Source organism: Primulina tabacum, chromosome 3 (genome assembly GCF_025594145.1).
Source record: "Primulina tabacum isolate GXHZ01 chromosome 3, ASM2559414v2, whole genome shotgun sequence".
NCBI lineage: Eukaryota > Viridiplantae > Streptophyta > Magnoliopsida > Lamiales > Gesneriaceae > Primulina > Primulina tabacum.
Genome location: NC_134552.1, coordinates 4704323 through 4725054, shown reverse-complemented (window position 1 = coordinate 4725054; position 20732 = coordinate 4704323). Strand labels below are relative to the sequence as shown.

General features: G+C 33.8%; 2 protein-coding genes across 3 annotated transcripts; both read right to left on the bottom strand.

Moving 5' to 3' along the window:
• Positions 1–3843: 3843 nt before the first annotated feature.
• LOC142539480 (CAAX prenyl protease 1 homolog) lies at positions 3844–13903 on the bottom strand. Of its 2 annotated transcripts, none has more exons than XM_075644985.1 (14): positions 13762–13903; positions 13003–13150; positions 12832–12916; positions 12639–12734; positions 12420–12485; positions 12231–12329; positions 11919–12032; positions 11677–11787; positions 11015–11077; positions 5644–5736; positions 5108–5221; positions 4877–4948; positions 4699–4764; positions 3844–4184 (listed from the first exon to the last, which is right to left on the bottom strand). In XM_075644985.1, the coding sequence occupies exons 1-14, from the start codon at positions 13790–13792 to the stop codon at positions 4068–4070; spliced, it is 1275 nt and encodes a 424-aa protein (XP_075501100.1). In that variant the 5' UTR covers positions 13793–13903; the 3' UTR covers positions 3844–4067. The 2 variants fall into 2 exon arrangements, with proteins under 2 accessions (XP_075501100.1, XP_075501101.1); XM_075644986.1 differs by having other exon boundaries at positions 13003–13166; positions 13762–13897.
• Positions 13904–15604: 1701 nt separating this feature from the next.
• Positions 15605–20323, bottom strand: LOC142539479 (calmodulin-binding receptor-like cytoplasmic kinase 2). The gene is made up of 6 exons (XM_075644984.1): positions 19987–20323; positions 17882–18105; positions 17594–17762; positions 17350–17439; positions 16950–17251; positions 15605–16211 (listed from the first exon to the last, which is right to left on the bottom strand). The coding sequence occupies exons 1-6, from the start codon at positions 20204–20206 to the stop codon at positions 15948–15950; spliced, it is 1269 nt and encodes a 422-aa protein (XP_075501099.1). The 5' UTR covers positions 20207–20323; the 3' UTR covers positions 15605–15947.
• Between the last annotated feature and the right edge of the window lie 409 nt (positions 20324–20732).

Below are 20732 nucleotides of genomic sequence, written 5' to 3'. Positions count from 1 at the left end.
AAGAGATACATGCACAAATTTAAGCGAATTCATTGTCAAGTGAGCATGCTCTCTAACAATTAACCAGAATTAAATAAATGACATTGGCTCTAAAACCAAATAAAGAATCGAGCAATACTTTAACAAAGTCTATAGTTGTGGTAACTATAGATACGGATAAACTGACATTTTGAGAATTTGACAAAAATATAAATATTTGATTTAGAATGTGATGGTTATAGTTGGACTACAAGTATACTAAAATAATTTTTTATCAAACAAAAGAGGATACTTATTAGTCTCAGATTCGAGTCCCGCTTTGGAGTAATTTTTCTAATTTATTTAGGTAAATTTAGCCGTTTCTTTGTAATTTCTTTATGCGAGATAAACAAGTTTTGGGTTTACGCTCAAGTCATGTCAGTAGTGTGAACAATTACATTATATTTTTGTAATCTGAAACAATATAAGGGATGATAACTTTTCCCACGGGTTTGGAGCCCCGAGAGAAAACCCGAAACGGGAATGGGGATTCCCGATTTTTTCGGGTTCGAGGATTTTTTTAGTTCGGGGCGAGTATGTGATTACTATCCACATCTCCGAACTCGCCCCGAAATTAATATCAATAATAAAATAATAGTATTATTAGTATTAATAATATAATAATATTATTATTTTTTAAAATATTAATAATGTTATTATTATTAATATTGATATTAATATGGATATTAATATTATAACTAATCTATATATATATAAAAGCAAAGTTTTGCTTAAAATAACAAGTTCCCGCCAAAATGATAATGCTAAAAAAAGAAAGATATAGACATAATGAATCTCGAAATAGGTATACTGCAATAAATGATAACTTCAATTATTATTTTCATTAATTATATCAATTCTTTTAGTAATTCAAATTTGAATTTTATTATTTTTATATCAATTTAAATGTAACTTATTATTTTCATTACAAGAAGCTACAATTTTTTTCCATATATTTATTTTTTTGATATAGATGTATTATTTATATTTTTTTTATTTTATGGGGTTCACACATATATGAAATAATCAAGCGTCCGATCATTAAAAGAGTGAAGAATATTATCAAATAATGTCATATATATATATATATATATATATATATATATATATATATATATATATATAAACATAGTTTTTGTTCTATTTAAAAAGTTTCCGCCAACACTAATATGCTATAAAAGAAAAATAGTCGATAATTATTAATATATTGACATATCATATTAAATATTTGAAACAAATAAGAAATAAATATGTAATGAAATATGATTTTTTTTCAATTTATTTTTTAAAATTTAAATTTAAATTTGATGTTATTTGAAAAGATAAACAATATTTAAGTATTTGCATTGATTATATCATTCTATTTAATTTCAATTATGTTTTTAAGTTGTGTTTTATTTTTATAGAGTTAATTTTTACTACTCTATATCACATTAAATAAAATATCAAATTTTAATATAATATTAAGTTTTTCAACTATTTTAAAAAGTGCCATTAATTTTTGGCATGTTAACTGTTTGTGAAATGTTATTATTATTATATATCTTAATAGAACTTTGATATATGTATCTTAAAAAATTAATTTAAATATTTATAATATTTTCAAAAATTAAATAAATTTATTCACCTAAACAAGTGACATAAAAATTTAATTTTCAAAAAATATTTATTTATTATTTAAAATTTTGATAAACAAATAATATATGATTTTTTAAATATTTTTTATTTTTTATTTATTAATAACAATTTCAGGTAAACAAAATAAATAAGTCAATTTAATGACAGAATATTGTTATCATCATTTGAGTGTTATCTCAGATGACATAAATATTTTGATATGATAGCTGTTTATAATAATATTTAAAATTTAAATATATTCATTATATTATATTATTTATTTTAAATAATTATTCAACATCAATACTTACTAATTTTAATCATTAATTATATAAAACAACATTCCGTGCATCGCACGAGTGAAATGCTAGTAATAATATATAACAATAAATTTTAATTTGAGAAAATTTCTTAATCTGTCATCGTCTTATCATATTAATATTTTTGAAATGGGGATGTGGGCGGAGATGAGAAGTTGATCCCCGAAGTTTCCCCAAATCCGAAAAAATGAGGATCGGGATGGGTATGAGAGTGATGATGGAATTCGGGGACGGAAACGTGGATGGGGATGGCAAACTCGCCCCCGTCCCGTCTAGTCCCGTCCCATTGCCATCTTAAACAATATTACTCTAAAAAAAAGTCCGAAGAACCATTTGACGGGCAATCAATACTCACAATGGAGCAATAAAAGAAGGCAACCAACTTTGTGGAATATTTCACCCTACCTCATGGGGCACTGCCCCCATGAGGAGATCAAAGGCCCAAATTCAACCACATATATGCGGGGTCCACCAATTCATATGCGGGATCCACCAAATTCTTTAAAATCAACGGTCCAGATCCTGTGGGACACTGTCCCCGGTAGCATCGACAGAACCCAACTTTGTACCCCGTCCATAAATTTAGCTTATTAATTAGCTGCACACTTTTAATAATCCATTAATTTCTGGTGTAGTTAATAAGAGGGGATAGTACGTAAATGGTCAATATTTATCAATTTTCGTATCGCTCATCTTTCTATTGTTTCATACCACTTATCAAACATAACCAAATTATTAATTGCAACACCCTCCCTCATCGTAGTATGTAAATCAATCAATTGTTCGAATCAGATTTCAAATTACAATATAACCTTCAAAATTTTATACTCGATAAATTGATCATCTTTATTTAACTTTATCGTAAAGTGATAATCTAATATTTGTGTTTGAGTTGATGTGCTTAAATTGGAACAAGAGGCTCGATTTGGGAAAAAGACTATTGAAATGAAATTTCAAATCACTTGAAATTTATATAAATTACTATTGAAATTATTAAAATTACATAGAATGTATTTGACATGTATCATTTAAAATTCATCAATCCACGGCCTGATAGAATTATAAATATGATGAGAGTATGTATCTTGTGAGACGGTCTCACGAATCTTTATATGTGAGACGAGTCAACCCTACCGATATTCACAATAAAAAGTAATACTTTTTTCATGGATGACCCAAATAAGATATTCGTCTCACAAAATACGACCCGTGAGACCGTCTCATGCAAGTTTTTGTCATATGATTAATGTCGTATTTCTTAAAATATGAATCTACTGTTACTTATTTTGAAAATCTAAATATCTGGATTTGACATATGATTTTTCTCATTAAATCCTCAAGCCATGCGATTAACTTCTCAAATTATTAGGACAAAAAAATAATGAGTTACTATTGATTCTTTTTTTAAAAAAAAACCTATAGTTATTGTTGATCATTTGACTGCTTTGTTACAAACTTCAACGTCATTTCCAGCTTATTCATCGTGAGTATTTTCTGTAATGTTTTCAGCAGCTTATGCTACACATAAAATGCCTAAAATATTAGCATCTTCACCATTTTAACAGCTGATAGGATAATTTTACAAACAGCTTCGTGCTTGTTTGCATCTTTGATCTTTTTCAACATGTTTGGACTGTTGAGTCTCCAAGTTTTATGCCCAAAGTCACAAGCTACCTCGTTTCACGAGCCATACCGGGCTCGATTCTACTCGTTTATGGAGTCTATGCTCAGGAATTGTGATGTATGTTATAGGACTGTATTCTAAATTTAATATAAAAATAATTAAAGAAAGATATCATGTAAAAACATACCCCCTACCAGAAAGAAATCATAAACCGAGAGAAGGGCAAGATTCCGGCCACAAAATCTTTAGCTGAAGACAAAACGAGGAAAATTCGCTTCATGTGGGGAGCTATGAAACTCTAATCTGGAAAATTCTGGACTTTTCAACACCTCAAATGATTATCACAAGTTGTTTTATGCTCAACATTCATTTAATGTGAATGGATAATTTCTCATAGATTTGACATAGGTCAAACGATTACAATTCATTCCTGGTGATCAGACCACTCTATCATGATGCGTATAGATGATCCAATTGTCCATTCGTGCTTAGTCTTCCTTCTTATCGGTTTTGTCGATGGCAGCTAATCTTTCTACTAGAGGAGGATGAGAATAGTGATAAGCAGAGTACCAAGGATCAGTGTTCATGGCCGAAAGGTTCTCTTCCTGTCAAAAAAACCAGCTCGTATAGTTATGTATAGGTGTAAAAAACGAGTCCTACTATGCCTAGAACCTAGACGAGCACCTTGTAGGCTTTTGATGACTATGTACGGAGTGACAAGAGAACAAAAAAAGGAAAAAAAATGGCTGGGACTAATATTTGAACTCTTAACATGGGTCATACTTGTGGGTAGTTTATACGAGTGAATTACTTGGCTGTTTTTGCATGTAATGAATTTAAAATAAATGCCAAGGGAAGCAGTTACATCGAGTCTCAATTGCAGTTACTGGGTAAAAGGTGGCCCAACATGTGATACAAATCATCAGAGACGTGAAAAACTATAGCATAATCATTAGCTAAAACTCTTTTAGAAGAGTAGTGACATTGTTAACATTACCATCATGACAAATCCCCACCCACAAAACCGCAAGCTTGCTCATTCTATATGTTTTCATAATCAGTGAAGTTCGATAAAAGTGAGGCTCAATATTAAATAAAAGGGGAAACAAAAGAAATCACCTGCAGTTTGACAAGTGCAGCTCGAAGAGGTGAAGCGTATCCGAGCTTCTTGGCAAAAGAATCAGCCTTCAAAAATGAAACAGGTAGTCAGATTTGACCGATGAATCGACAAACTCGGTACAACAAACATTGAATTTGTTATTCCATACAGATGCTCGTCTACATAACAAAAAGTTACCTGGAACTCAAAAGACCGGCTGACCAGGTTAAGTAAGAAGCTCACAATATGCTGCAGAGGAATCACAGTATGCTGCATTGACAAAGACAGATTCAACACATGCACAGGTCCTAGCTCACTGATTAACTTTATTTCCAAAAGAGTGAATTTTCAAATTTGTACAGATAGATAAGCCACGCGTTCAACTGAATCATTTGAAAAGCTGACTACTATCGTATATTGCTTTGATACCTGAAATAAAACAAGTCCAATTAGGACTGGCTGTGTATCAAATCCAAAACTCTGGAAAAGATCTTTCGAGTTCCTGACAAGTGTATACCCTCCGAACTGCAACAATGTGAGGACCTGCATCGAAGTGAAAGATGCATCAAAAGTATCCATATCACTAGGCTTTCAGAGAAGTAACGATGACATGAAACACAAAGTAGACAATAGCTCGTACATGGGCCAGATAGAACATCTTGTCCTTGTGTGAATCAATATTCTATAATCTATAGAAAACTCATGGTAATAGTTAAAATATTAACCCAGCCAATATTTGCTCATGGATACATTCAGGTGATGATCAAACTCCATAAAGGTAAGAATGTAAGATGATGCTGTCTTACTCCAAGAAGAATTTTTCTATAGAGATGATCCAACCCCCATTCTTTTTAGCACAGGAATTGAATCAAACATATTAAAGAGGGCACAGTGATTAGCATTTGATATGTGAACCGCAACTCGCACTGTAAGACAATTAGCGTCATCTACAACTACTGTAATACCTGAACTGCAAAGAAGGAATACATGGTATGACTAAGCTTCCAGTGACCCAGTTCATGGGCAATTACGGCTACAATTTCCTCATCATCTTTGCACTGCATTGAATCAGTCAAGACGTGAATTGTCAGGAAACACAAACAAGCAAATGATTAGAGCATCTAACTTCAAACAGATGCAGGACCACTGCAAGACGAAAACAAAAGACAGCTAGAAAACAGAATGATCTTTCACATTCAATCATTACGACACTTTTGGCATTGAACAACTTAATGATCATTTGCTGAACCTGGACCTATAAACTTAAATATGCACAAGAAACGGGTCCACCACAAAAATATATTGGTCCTGTTTGCCAAACTTCATAACAGATGTTTCTCACTGAAAGTTCATAGCAATTTGATTTAATCCTATTTTGAAATCAACATCATGTCAATCACTAGTTGCTCGCTACCACCTTGTCATTACCAGTATCACTTCATCATTCCCTAAAAAGACAACACAAATACAATTTTCAATTTCAAAAATCTCATTCACTTCAAAAGAAAAGAATAAAATAGACCAAACAACTTAACAAAATATCGCATCAAGAATAAAACTTTATACTACACATTAAAAAAATCTTGCAAAAACTCTTCCCAAAATTTTCAAGTTGGGGTAAAGAAAAACAGAAAGCCCAACCAAATGCAACTATTATTGCTAAAACTCGGTCCATGGTTCATCACATGTACAAGATCCAACTATCTGCCTCACAATAGGCTAAAAGGGTCACAGGAATTAGTGATTTTGTTTTTACTCTAAAATTCATATTTTCCTTTTAACAAATACCAGAAGTTATCATATCATTGTCAACACCGTAGTTGCAAAAGGCGAGCGACTCGAGCCTCGCAACCAGGTGCGGACGCTGCGCTTGAGCTTGAACCCAGACGCAATGTTAGTGAACCACTTTTTTTATAAAAAAATTGACAGAAATCTCTTTCTGTGGTCTTTTTTTTGGCCACCAATCCTATTTAGTTTTAGGAAATAACGAAAAAAAGAGAAGAAATACACAAGGAGATAGTAACAACACGGTGAAGAGAGGAACAACATAGAGCACAGAAATCATATTTTTTCATATTAACGTCGAGTTCGAAAAATACAGAAAATCGAAAAGAACCGGGTAGAAACTACGCAAAATTGAACAATGCGAAAGACACTAATGTCATGGAATGTGTTTTTTGTGGAAATGGAGGAATTTATCGACTCAAGCAACATCTTGTTGGTGTCAAAATGCCAAAGTGAGAACCAAAGTACAAAGGTTTATGAATAAGAAAAAAAAGTCAAACAACATATGAACATGGTCAATCATTTCGTAAGTTGCAGACCAACTTGAAAATTTGGAAGATGATGAGTTTTTCTAATCCCAAGAAAAGGAAAACAACCAATCACAAGTTCTACAGCGAGCTCCACCGTCCCTCCTATTTCCTCAATTAAGAATACAAAGACAGTTGGTCCACTTGATTATTTTTTTGTCAATAATTTGGATAAAATTGTGAGTCAGGAAACGAAAAAAAGATCCAAAGATTCAAAACAATATGATGGGAAAAAAAAGATAGGTACATTGTAGTGCAAAAATTTTCTAGATGGATGTATGATGCAGTCATTCTGTTCAATGTTGTAAATTATGATAATTTTAGGGATTTTTGTCGAATTGTGATTTAATGCACGTATAATTGAAAGCTTTCATCTTATCATGAAATAAAGGTAACTTATTTGAATAAAGAAATTGAGCATACGAAAAGCGTTTTGAAAGAACACCATAAAGATTATGCAAAATATGGCAACTGGATGGACATATAAAAAAGTAGATAATTGATTAACTTTTTGGTGAATGATCCAAGAAAGATTGTATCTCTGAAAAGATAATACATCTGCAAATGTTTGAACAGGTACGAACTCGTATTAATTTATATGTGTTCTCATTTATTTATAGTATTAATGCTAAATTTGTTACATATAAATATAACATAAACTTAACATTCAGTGAAACTTTTGATGTTGAAATACAAACACATGTAGTAGACCACATGTATTGCTCATTGTTTGGATTTATTATTTGAAGATTTGTTTAATTCATGTGTTGAAGAATGTTTATGAGAGGGACATGATGATAAATGGTTACATATATAATAGGCCAAGAGTCTTTAACGTGATGAGATAATTTACATGTCAAAAAGATATGGTTAGGACCGGAAAAACTCGTTTTGCAACTGCTTTTTTGTTATTGATGCAGTTTCAAAAACAAAAATTGGAAAGATGTTCCCTCCAGAAAAGTGGAACACGAGTTGATTCGTAAATGAGGCCAAAGGTAAACATGTAACTGATATTATATTGATGCTTTCGTTTTGGAATCACATTGTGTATGCCGTGAAATGGTTTCATTTAGTTGATGGTGAAAGAAAACCTGGAGTGGTATATATATATATGAGGCCATGGATCGAGCTAAGAAAACTATGGCTTTGGCTTTCAACCACAACAAAGAGAAGTACCAAAATATTTTCAAAATCATTGATAGCACGTGGACGGTTCAACTTCATAGGCCTTTCCGGTGAATGATGGTTGTCTTAAATAAGAAATCCAAAATTTCAAATTACCATTAAAATACTTAAACATCAAGTTGTGATCTTACAACAAAAAACAATTATTACCTGGTGATACTTTATTTCTCTGTTTAATGGCCATAGGCATGCCAAAAAGTCCATTAGCATTTTTATACATTGTTAGTTGATGTATGACTTTATCTTGAATATTGACATCTTTACACATCCTTTCAATACACCCGTACAACCCCTTCATAACTTCGGCATCCTTTTCTATTCGGGGGTTCGCATAAAATATTTCCGGATTCAAAATAACCAGCTGCATGCAAAAGCCTATGAAGTTGAACCGCTCATTTGTCATCAATAATTTTGAAAATATTTTGGTACTTCTCTTTGCTGTTGTTGAAAACCTAAGCAATAGCTTCCTTAACTCGATCAATGACCTTACATATGCATATATCGCATTATAGGTTTTCTTTCACCATCAACTAATTGAAACAGTTAAACGAGCGGGCCACCAACTTTCATGGCCTACACAATACGATTACAAAATGAAGAAATCAATATAATCTATGTTACATGTTTACCTTGTGCCTCTTTTGTTAATTGATTTGTGTTCCATCTTTCTTAAGTTCACCTTCTGTTTTTGAAACTGCTTCTATGTCAAAAGACCAGTGGTGAAACGAGTTTTTCCAGTCCTAACCCATATCTCTTTGACACGAAAATTCTCACGTCATGTTCAAGAATTGTGGTCTATTTATACGTAACCATTTATCTTCAAATGTCCCTCTCATAAACCTTCTTCGACACAGGAATCTTAAACAAATCTTCAAACAATAAATCCAAATAATGGGTAGCACATGGGGTGGGTTCAATACATGTGTTTCTTCAACACAGGAATCTTAAACAAATCTTCAACAATAAATTCAATAATGGGTAGCACATGGGGTGGGTTCAATACATTTGTTAGTATTTCAACATCAAAAGTTTTCATGCATGTTAAAGTTTTTTGTTATATTTCTATGAAACAAATCTAGCATTAATATTATAAATAAATGATAATATATGTAAATTAATAAGAGTTCATACATAGTCAAACATTTGCAGAAGCATTATCTGTAACCACTTGAACAACATTCTAATGACCAATTTGCTCTATTATTTTACAAGTAAATCATACATCTTCACTCTTGTATCAGAAAATCTGGAACCGTCCACGGATTCTAGAAATACAGTCTTTCTAGGATCATTAACTGAAAAGGTTAATCAATGATCTAATTTTCCATATCTCCGTCCATCAGCCATTAAATTGCATCCATATTTTGTCCAATCTTCATAGTGCTCTCTCAAAATACTTTTTGTCTGCTCAATTTATTTGTTCAAATAAGTTATCTTTAATTCATGATAAGTTGGAGGATTCCAATCATACGTGCAGTAAGTCATAGCTCTACAAAAATCCTTAAAACTTGTAATTGGTTATTTATCTATCTTGGGATTGGAAAAAACTCATATCTTCCAAAGTTGATCTGCAACTTCATCGAAATGAGACATCATGTTCATATGTTGCTTGACTTTTTTTCTTAATCATAAACTCTTGTATTTCAGCTCTCACGTGCTGACGACATTTTGGACATGCTTTGGCGTTTCGATGACCACCAACAAGATGCTGCTTGAGTCAATAAATTCTTCGTTTAAAATTTTTCCACAAAAAACACATTCCACGAACATTCCACGACATAAGTGTTTTTTGGATTGTTCAATTTCGCATAGTTCTAACCTGGATCTTTTCAGTTTTTTGCATTTTTCGAACTCGACATAAATCTGGAAAAATATGATTCTCTGTTTTATGTTGTTCTTTTCTCTGTGTTGTTGCTTTCTTCATGTGTCGTTCTTCTCTTCATTTTTCGTTATTTCTTCTATGTTTTCTTCTCTGCAATGCATCGGTCTTCTGCTGTTAGGGTGAGCTTTCTCTTCTTTTTTTATTTAAAACTAAATGGGCTTTGTGGCCCAAAAAAAGGACACATAATGCGACTTGTCATGTTTTTAAAAAAATGTGGTTCACTCAGTGCGCGCATTGACACCTTAGTAAAATGCTACGCCTGGGTTTGAACCTAGGCGCAGCCTCCGCGCCTAGTGCTGACTCGTGCCTTGGTTCAAGGCACCAGGTGCAGCGTCGCTCGCCTTTTACAACTATGTGGGGACATTGATGAATGTGAAAAAGTCAGAATACAATTAGGTTTTGTGGATGGGAAATCTTTGATAATTAAAGGGACAAATTTTAGGGTTGAAGGAAGACTTGTACGGTTGAAGGAAGACTGATTGGCTGCCGAAGACACAATATAAACACTTTAAGAAACACTTTTAGTTTTAATTCAATGTAATACATCATGATATTTTATTCTTTGTTATTATAAATCTTTCATATCTTCTTGAACATATCCTTTCTCTAGTCATCTAAAACATTGTTGTTATGCACACCATGCTAGATCAAGTTAGCTCTTTTGGATGAATGGGTAAATTTGTGATGCACACACCAAGCTAAAGACTATTTAACTGGTGTGTCAGTAATTCCTATACCCGTTGAGTATTCAAATAACTAATTAAGCTACAGAAAATAGATGAATAGTTACTTAAAAATACATTATCACAAGCAAACACCAAAAACATTTGTCAGATTTTGATTCAATACAAACTCTTGAAATTGAAGTAGTAAATTGGAAAGGACCATCATTCCAATGAACGGTGACCGTGTCGGAAGGCAGAAAAGATTAAAGTTTCATAAGGGAGGTCCACATACCTGCTGTATCAGCGTGTCATAAAGTACAATCCGCTTGTTCTTAAAAAATCCATACATGTATGCCTGAAGAAAATGTTTAACATTAGACAAGTCCGGAAGATAATCTTGGGAAGATGGAAAGGACAGGAAGACCGAATCAAAAGGCTCAAGAAATAAAATTAATTAATGAATATCAAATGAGTGAAACAGAAAATCTTCCTCTCTCTAGTAAGTAGGGAGAGTACAGATCCTAGCATTGTTGTCCTATTCTTCTCATTATACTAAATTTTGTAAACCATTCAGTTTTCTATGTTGAACTAGTATAAAAATTTAATACTCATTCCTATAACCATCAAAACGCGAATAGTTTGCATTAATCTTCATAGATATTAGAACCATTCATTGAACAACCTGATACACAAACTAATTCCTCTTCATTTCCTCACTCCATGGATCATGAACACGATGTGTCTACACTAAAGACCTGGACAAAAAATGCATGATCCAACAAAGCAAAAAAAGATGAAGGGAAATTTTTACAAACATCAATCTTGAAGTCCATTTCATTTATTTGAAGTGTCTAAGCTGATCAGCGCTATGAAAAACTTGGAGGTTTCACGGGTGACGGGTCTATTTACTTCTACGTTCAAACAAAGAAGGAAGAGAAACAAAAGACTTCTCACATTACTATGGCTTGACCTTGTAGATCCATCAACAACAAACAATTTCTTCAAGGGAAATTTCAGTGATGAAGCAAGGCTCTCGATTTTGATCCTAAGATTTCCATCTGGAAGCTGCTTGTTCACAAAAAAGAATAGAGAGAGGCATTATACAAGCAGAAAATATTCTATTCAGCATATGACCTTATAGAAAAACAATACTGATATGACCAGCTCTTTATCCTTAAAAATTTCCCACAACTTACAGGGGTGAATTTGTTGAATAGGGGGGCTATCAGAATTGGATAAACGGTCATCATCACAAGAGATATGACAAGCATGAATGCCCACAGATATATGGCCAAGTACGGACCTCCTTTCTGCGTCCAAACACATATCTCTGTCAATCAGCAGTAACATGAAGAATGGAAGTAGATTAAAAGACAGTCAAAAGAAAACGTGAAAAGCATTTTGAAAAAATCATTAAATTAATGGAAGAAGGTAGAAATTATGATGCAACATCCAAATAACGGTTATCCTTGAAGGTGACAACATTTAAATGCTACAAATTGAATGACCTGAACTATAAAAATGATGGCAGCCACAATAGGTGGACCAATCACTACAGCCAAGGCAATTCCTTTTATCATATCCCTTATGAATAACCATATTGTTTGCTGCACAGTAGAAAAATCATAGAAGTTTAGGAAAAAGAACTACAATTCATATGAACAGAAAACATGACCAAGGGTCAGAAAAATGAATACCTTGTTGAAACCATGGCGGGCTTCAATCACAAAGGTTGAGTATAAAGAAAATGGTAAGTCAGTTAACTGTGTTGGGATTTTAAAACAAAAGGTTAGAAAAAAGTATGAGAAAAAAATATATATCTCAAAAATAAAAGTGATTGGCGGAAGTGCAAGCAACAGCGTCGATTAACATTTATTATATTTCAAAGTGAAGGGGAACTCAAGTATTGTGTGCACCTGAGACCAAAACATTACACCAGCTAAAAACGCAAGAGTGTGCAGTATCTCATTTTCTGCGTTGAGGCCAGCATACAGCAAAAATTCTCCAGACATCTGCAATCAGAAGAAACCAAAGAATGCATGATAACAACGCCAACCAAGTAAGCTGCAAATTCAAGATCGATATAGAAAGCCTGAGACAACAACATACCTTCCAGAACCAGGGCAATATGCCAAATGATAAGATCGCAGAGTCCATGAGTATGGTTACAAGTTCATGAACAAAATGGAAATGGCTGAAAAAAAGAAGCAAAAGCAATAAAATAAACATTCAGGAAGTATAAATACTAGAACTTAAAAAATCTAAAAAAGTCGCCATAACCTTTTGTCGATACTGTAAGCACGAGATTTTTCGAACTTTTCTTGGGTGATTACTCCAATCAAAGGCTTTGGCAGAGTTGGCAACTTAAGAGCAGTATGTTGCCGTATATCAAGATAAGTCTCGAAAATATACACCATTATCATAAAACCTGAAAGGTTGAAGAGCTGAATTAGAACAAAGAACACGGGTTAAAGGATATGGCAGTACCATTCCTAACTCGCAACACCAAAAAAAAAGCAGCACATTTCTACCGTTATAAACAAAAAATGGCATCGTCTTCCTGCTCCTGCGCACTCATTCCCATTTACACTAGAACGAAAGCACTAACATACTATAGTACACTTACTCATTCCATAGTTCTCGGCTGCACATTTCCATTAATTGTCCATCACACTTTCCGAAGGTTCTACCCAGTTACAATTTCAAATACATTTCTTCCCATTGAATCCAAAATCCACTTGAGTAAACAACCCTTTGAGAAAATTATAAGTCATTAAAAACCCTAAACCCACCCATATTCAAAAACGCACTCGAAATAATAAACCACAGAGAAATCTAGAAAAACGATACCCTGTGCAAAAGCAAACAACTGACTAAAGAAACTAAATCATATCACGAGACAAAAATAGGATACCAACTTATTCGCTCGTCAAAGCCAACGGAAAAAAAAATCAAGAAAACAAATAACACGATTACGAAATTGCAAGTTCACACTTCCGCCCATGAGGAGTTTATCCGATTACATTCAATGATACATACCAACGACTGCTTCCATGTAAGGAAACGCCATTGCAGAGTGGCTTTCTTGGTAAGAATCAGGGGTTTTTGGGTGATGGCTTTAGGAAGACGTATCTTTGAAATGGGGGAATATGGCGATTGGAGGGGGCTGGTTGAACGTTTCTCAATGTTTAGTTATATAATATAGTTTTATTATTTTTATATAACTAAGTATAATTTAATAAATAAAATCAAAATTTATATTTTTGATTTTCTATAATATATTTCCCAATATAACTATTGTACATTCGAATGAAAATCCAATTATCACCGTATATAACCTGAAAATCGATAATAAACTTTTATTGGTGATCATGAACACAATGCCATTACATTTTGATATTATTTGATAGATCTCAGTGTTAAAGTAGTAGCATGTAAATCATGTTAGTCAAGTAATCTGCATTGGATAAACTTTATGCGACAGGTGTCCGAGAATGTATGGACAGTAAAAATCAAAATAATTGATATTAATCAAGCGTTTATCTTTTTCGTCAACAGAGATATCCATTAGAGACTTGAAAATGATAATTTTGATCATGATGAGAGAGCATATACAACACTTTTATTTATGCATGATTTTACTATCCCAATAAATTTTAATGAACTTTCATTCTTTTAAATTTAATAATAATTATAATGGTTTCGAAGAGACTATCAAATTAATTAAGTTTTTATCTAAATATTTATGATAAATAATATCATAAATCTTTCATTTTTATTGAAATATATATACTATTTACATTTAATTTGAATATAATTTGATTATGAATAGGTGTCTTGTGAGACAGTTTCACAAATCTTTATCTGTGAGACGGTCAATCATGCCGATATGCACGTTAAAAGGTAATATTTTTAGCATAAAAAATAATATTTTTTAATAGATAACCCAAATAAGATATCTGTCTCATAAAATACGATCCATGAGACCATCTGACATAAGTTTTTACCTTTCATTATTGGTCCCAAATTATATTCAACTTACCCGGTAATCTATTTAATTATTTGATGAGATCAATCTTTAGGCTGATTAAATCAAAATAGGTCCATTTAAGTTCGGATTGTTTTCGCCATATAACTCCCGACACCGCCAGTGTTTTTCGTTATACAGATAACTCATAAAATTTGTTTTTTGGAATTTTCAAGCATCACTTATCGCACGAATTTTTTTAGATAATATTATTTGTCAAATGATCATATATTCTTGATGATTGGAGTATGTTTTGCGCATATATTTTAAAAAATATTTTTCATACATAATATATACATGTAAAATAAATATTTTGTAAATAATATTTTTCTATTTTTAATTAATTTGATTGAACATCTTTTATGTTATCAACTTTTTAATAGAGTTTATTTCATCTTTGTTTGATGTAATTTAATATTTGTCTTTTGTTCTTTAAGGAGTCATGGGTACTTGCAGTTTAAATTTATAAAAAAGGAAAAAAAAAAAACAAAACAAAAAAAAAACAAATTGGTGACACATTTGAATTAAATCTAAGGTAAAAACTTGTGTGAGACGATCTCACGCGTCGTATTTTGTAAGACAGATATCTTATTTGAGTCATCAATGAAAAAGTATTACTTTTTATGTTAAGAGTATTACTTTTTATTGTAAATATCGGTAAAATTGACTCGTCTCACAGATAAAGATTCGTGAGACCGTCTCATAAGAGACCAACTCTCAATCTAATTACGAAGCTTGGTGAAAATCAAGGGCAGGGAAAAAATATATAATTTAAAAGAATATCAATGGAAAATAATAAACATACATTTCAAGGAAATTACAAATAATACCATCATTTTTTAATATTATTAATAATTGACAAAGGCCAATTTTATTTTATTTTTTGATGAAGACATGCCAATTATAAACAATATAAATTTCAAGAAATATATCGAAAACATATGCAGAAAAATATTGGAAACATATGCAGTATCTCAAAAGAATATTAAATGCACAACCCACACACATTAACTAAATCACCTTGACATCGCGCCACACTCTTGGAAGCTATATTTTCTCTATATACGACCTCTGTACAGTAAGTGGCATCGCTTTGTACTGTCTGATCACGGTTGAGATACCTCCGTATTTCCGCCACGGACTTAGGAGAACATGCAGTTCTGTATGCAGAATATGCGCCTCGAGTCGCTTGCTTTACTTACACCTCTCTGATATAGGCACTCATCGGAGATTTAGATGAGAGTGGAGGGGCATCATATGCTGAAAATTCCCTGTAATCCTTCCGAACCTCCCAGAGAACCTCGGCACACTTCCTCATGGAAGGTCTATTTCGTCGGTTAGGAGCCAAACAACGGAATGCTAATTCAAGGATCTTTTCCAGAGCAAAGATATTAGCAGGAGATCTTACAAGCCTTGGATCCATAGTGAGTATTGCTTCTCCACAAGAAAACTTCCTCATCGCCTGCATGCATATGAAGCGTTATCAGAGCACTGAAAAACGAATGTTACTACCTTCTGAAATAGCTTCAGAACACCTCGATTTGTTAATGCCGTGGGGAAAGAATTTGGTCCGCGGTTTAAGCTTTGTTGCTTTGATATGGTTTCCTGAACGTCAGCTTGTCATAATTGTCTATCTAAAACCTATAACAGTTTATTCCGAACCGTAGAGAGACCATTATGCAAACATTTCACTAAGTGGGAATTGTTACGTTTTGAGCCCACTGAACTCACATTCTGATGAAAGATTAAGACCCACAACTAGCATGATTAAATTGTACTTGAACTATTGTTGGTCACAGATCATTCCACATTTTCTTATGATAATGATATCCTAATCCCACACCCTTTCATGGTGGGAATTCTAAAATTGCACAAGGCCACAAAAATAGATTTCTCTGCCTTGAATTATAACCGTTTAGCTAAGAATCGGTAGATGTAAAGTAGTTGATATTGGAGCCTTCCTTGCATTGGCCGTGATCATGGAGAGTGAACTCAGGGCCAAATTTTAAGCACGATTAAATAGTATTCGACCAACTGTTACATACAGGTACTATGCAATCACTTATGTGCCATTGGCTGTTTTACTTTTCCACGCAATATACGGCCAAGTTGGTTGTCACAGAAAAGAATAAATATAGATGTATGGCAATGCAATTATGTAAAATGTATTGAACACTGGCAGTAGGGAGAAAGGCCACACCCATTTTGTAGTAATGCGCTCCTTCTGCTCTCGCTTTGGTTCAATTGGACGCCTGCCCGTGACAAGCTCCACAAGCAACACACCAAATGAATAAACGTCGCTCTTTTCTGTGAGTTGGTTGGTTTTCAGGTATTCAGGGTCTAAGTAGCCTGCAGTGCCTTTAACTTGGGTTGATATGTGAGTTGCTCCTGATTCACCGTCAGAACGTAGTCGTGCAAAACCGAAGTCAGCCACTTTAGCTCGTAGGTTTTCGGTGAGGAGAACGTTGGAAGACTTTATGTCCCTGTGAATTATGGGGTGATCTGCACTCATTTTCCAGAAAACCAAAGATCTTCGTAAACTCAAAATAATTGGGATTTGCTTTAATGAACATATAAAAATGCTGCAAAAAATTTTACACCTGTGTACATGTGAAGGTATGTTACTGCATGAGCCACATCAGTTGCAATCTCTAGCCGCACAGCAAAATCAACACTGTCACCTTTGATACCTGAATTCAAATTCGATGTTAGCACTAGCATATGCAATAAATGGCTGAGCGTTAAGCATGCAGGGATATAAAAAAAGCGTGTAAGATGATTGAAAGGGAGGAACTGATGATGCAAAACCTGGTAACCTGTAGTCTGGAAAGAAGAAAGTCTTACCGTCCAAATGCTCTCTAAGATTTCCATTTGGGACATACTCCACAACAAGGATCCTTTCATCTCCATGCTTTAAAAACCCATACAATTTCACTAGATTCAGATGCTCCACTTGTGCTAGGGTTTCAACTTCATTTTGAAATTCAGTTCCTAAATGCTTATCATACACAATCTATGGAGAGAGAAAAAAACTTGGAAACACTAGTAAAAAGGGAGACAAAGGTTTCATATTCATTCCCTGGTTATTTCATACGGAAAGAAAAGATTGAAGAGACAAGCAGATATTCTAACCTTCTTAGCGCGTTTAACTGCAACCAAAGTTCCATCTGCAAGTTGACCTTTGTACACTGTCCCAAAACCACCTTGTCCAATCATCAGGGCAGGTGAAAATTTTTTGGTGGCCTTGTTAATATCTTCCATGGTGAATATGACACTTCCAGGTTCTCTTGAGTGAGTTGAATCATTGGAAGAACCATAGATACTCCGTCTCCTGTCACTGCCGGAACTCGAAGCACCTGATACAGCAAAAAACATTTATCAACCATGCTTCATTCACCTCCTCTTGCATACAATTGCATTAAATGAAGCATATAACAACTTCAAATTGATAGTCCCCTTGATATGTCGTACTATTTGAAAAGTTCCTAAGGGATTCGAGAAAATGGATCTAATGCGCTTCATGTTCCACTTACAAGCCCTGGTATATGCATGTGATTTCATTGCTGAGGGGTAAAATCAGACAAACATTATACTTGCGTAAATGTGTTTTGGTTGAATTGGCTCGAGTGTATCTATTTAGTTAGTACGTGAGGCTGGCATCCACAGTGTCTAGCTGAAATGTACATGGCAATGGAAGGGTATATGTATGAATAACATATTGCATGGAAAATAAGGAGAATCACAAATTTGTGCCTTTTGTTCTGTAGAGCTGAATAGACTCAAAATTATTCCAAGCTCTAAGATTCACCCTTTTTGTTCAAATAAATCCTACCACCAATATTTGTATCGGTCATGTCCTACGACTTCCATAATTTCTCTTAAATGTAAAATTTTTACTTCTATACAAATCAATATCCATTAGTCAATGAGTTTTCCGCATTCTGTTTATATCAGCATCTTCGCTGCAATAAGGCACCAAATTTTGAAGACGAAAAAAGTGAATTAAACAGAATTATAAGAGCCTTCAGAGAAGTTAGGAATTAGAATGTAAACTTTTCTAGATTTTTCAAAAATTTAAAATGACGTCGCCCGATCAAAGCATATTGCATCAATTTTGTCCCTAAAATAAACTAACGAATTATCATACAACATTGCCTCCATTTTCCTCACCTATAAGGAATTTATTCCAAACGTAACCCATCAATTAAACAAAAAAACATTGTAACAACTTTATTTTATGGCATCAAACCTGCAGAAGCTGCTCTTCAATGCATACAGGTTAAACCTCATGTTGTACTTAAAGCTTTTTGGGCCTATTGGGCTTGTTCATTTGAATGGAATATTGGACAAGCAAGGCATTTGTAAGTAGATGAGAATGTCTCACATAGGAAAACAAGAAATAGCACAAGTGATAAAGTTCTATACATAGAGAGATCCTCAAGTCCTTCAAGACACACATCACACTCTCCTTTCTAGTTCAACTCTCTTCTTTGCTTCGGCTGCAGCTCATCTACTCTGCCTCATGTTCTGTCTCGTGATAAAATTCAGGTACTTTTCAGTTCGCCATAGTAGTGCCTAGTACTGGCTTACTACTAGTTGTTCCGTTGTATCCTGGGAAACAGACGTCTAAGTTGATCCTCGAAGCAAATAAACGAGGGGACGAATCTGTTTTAAGAACACTGTACTTCGTAGAGGCCTCGGTTTGCTTTATTTTATGCTTTGATCTGCTGTATTTTTTTTTCATATTATTAACTGGTTTCTCAAAGAAAGTTTCAGAACTTTATCATTCGATATTTTGCAACACCTCACGCTAACGCAACAGTATACAAACCACGCTGACCTTGTATATCGCACGGGACGAGCACTACGACAAGCTCTTTAAACAACAATTTTAAAGCTCAAAGCCCTGTCAACCAGAGAATACAAGTTCTCTTTGCAGGGAGTAATAGTGGGGATTGGGCGGTTGCCCTTATACGGAATTTTCAAATTTTATGCATGATATTTTCTAAATTTCCTGAAATAATTAAGAATAATCGCCTAATAAAAGTATATCAAATGATACCTCAATCCGCATAGTGATTCTATCCTATCTAAATCTTCGATCAACTTAGATTAACAGTAGTAGATTACAATTCACTACTGATCACCAAATCAAATTTCGAAAAACATAACTAAAAATATAGTCAAGTCTCGATTAGAAATATATCATAAAAATCAATTACTAATCGTGTCTGTACCAGAAGAATCAGAGAACACGTTGCTGGAGCTTTTCGGCGGATCAGGAGCAGTGAAGCACCTAAACAGTGCGTTGGTGATGGAACGTGCGGCGCTCCGGGCGGAGGAGCGGTGGCTAGAGGTTGAATAATCGTCGGTAGAGCAGCTTGAGGAGCGAACTAGCTTAGCCGGTGTGTTTGAGTCGGAGCTCCTCCGTATACCATCCGAAATAGGACTTGTCATGGCCGCGGACAAATCATTAGGCGAAGGCGGGGACCCTCGCAATGAATAAATCCATGCTTGCTTAAGATTTATTTCGTCGAACTGTCCGGGACGCTGACTCCTACCGTTCCTGCGTGCTCATTGGTTAACCAAACAAGTTGGTACATTATACACTATTTTGTTTTTGAAATTATCAAATCAAATTTAAACTTATCATGTGTGAACGATGTAAGATTGTTTTGTTCGAGAATTCACAAAATTTTATTTTGAGTATTTGTTTTCGAACAATAATTAGAATAGTTCATGAACATGTTCGATTTTTTCAAATCTAACTCGAAATCAAACTCTAATTTGAATCATATCCAAGTCAAATAATATCAACTATTTAAGGTGCGAAACGAACTCGAATACAAGTTTTTAGCCTAATTAAACACAATGGTGTTTTAATAATATACATGGATACATAAAAATTTCCGTGTCAAAAGTTTAGAAAAAATCAAACGATTCAGATTCCTGATTCATCCTTGAGTTTTGCACGAGAGCTTCT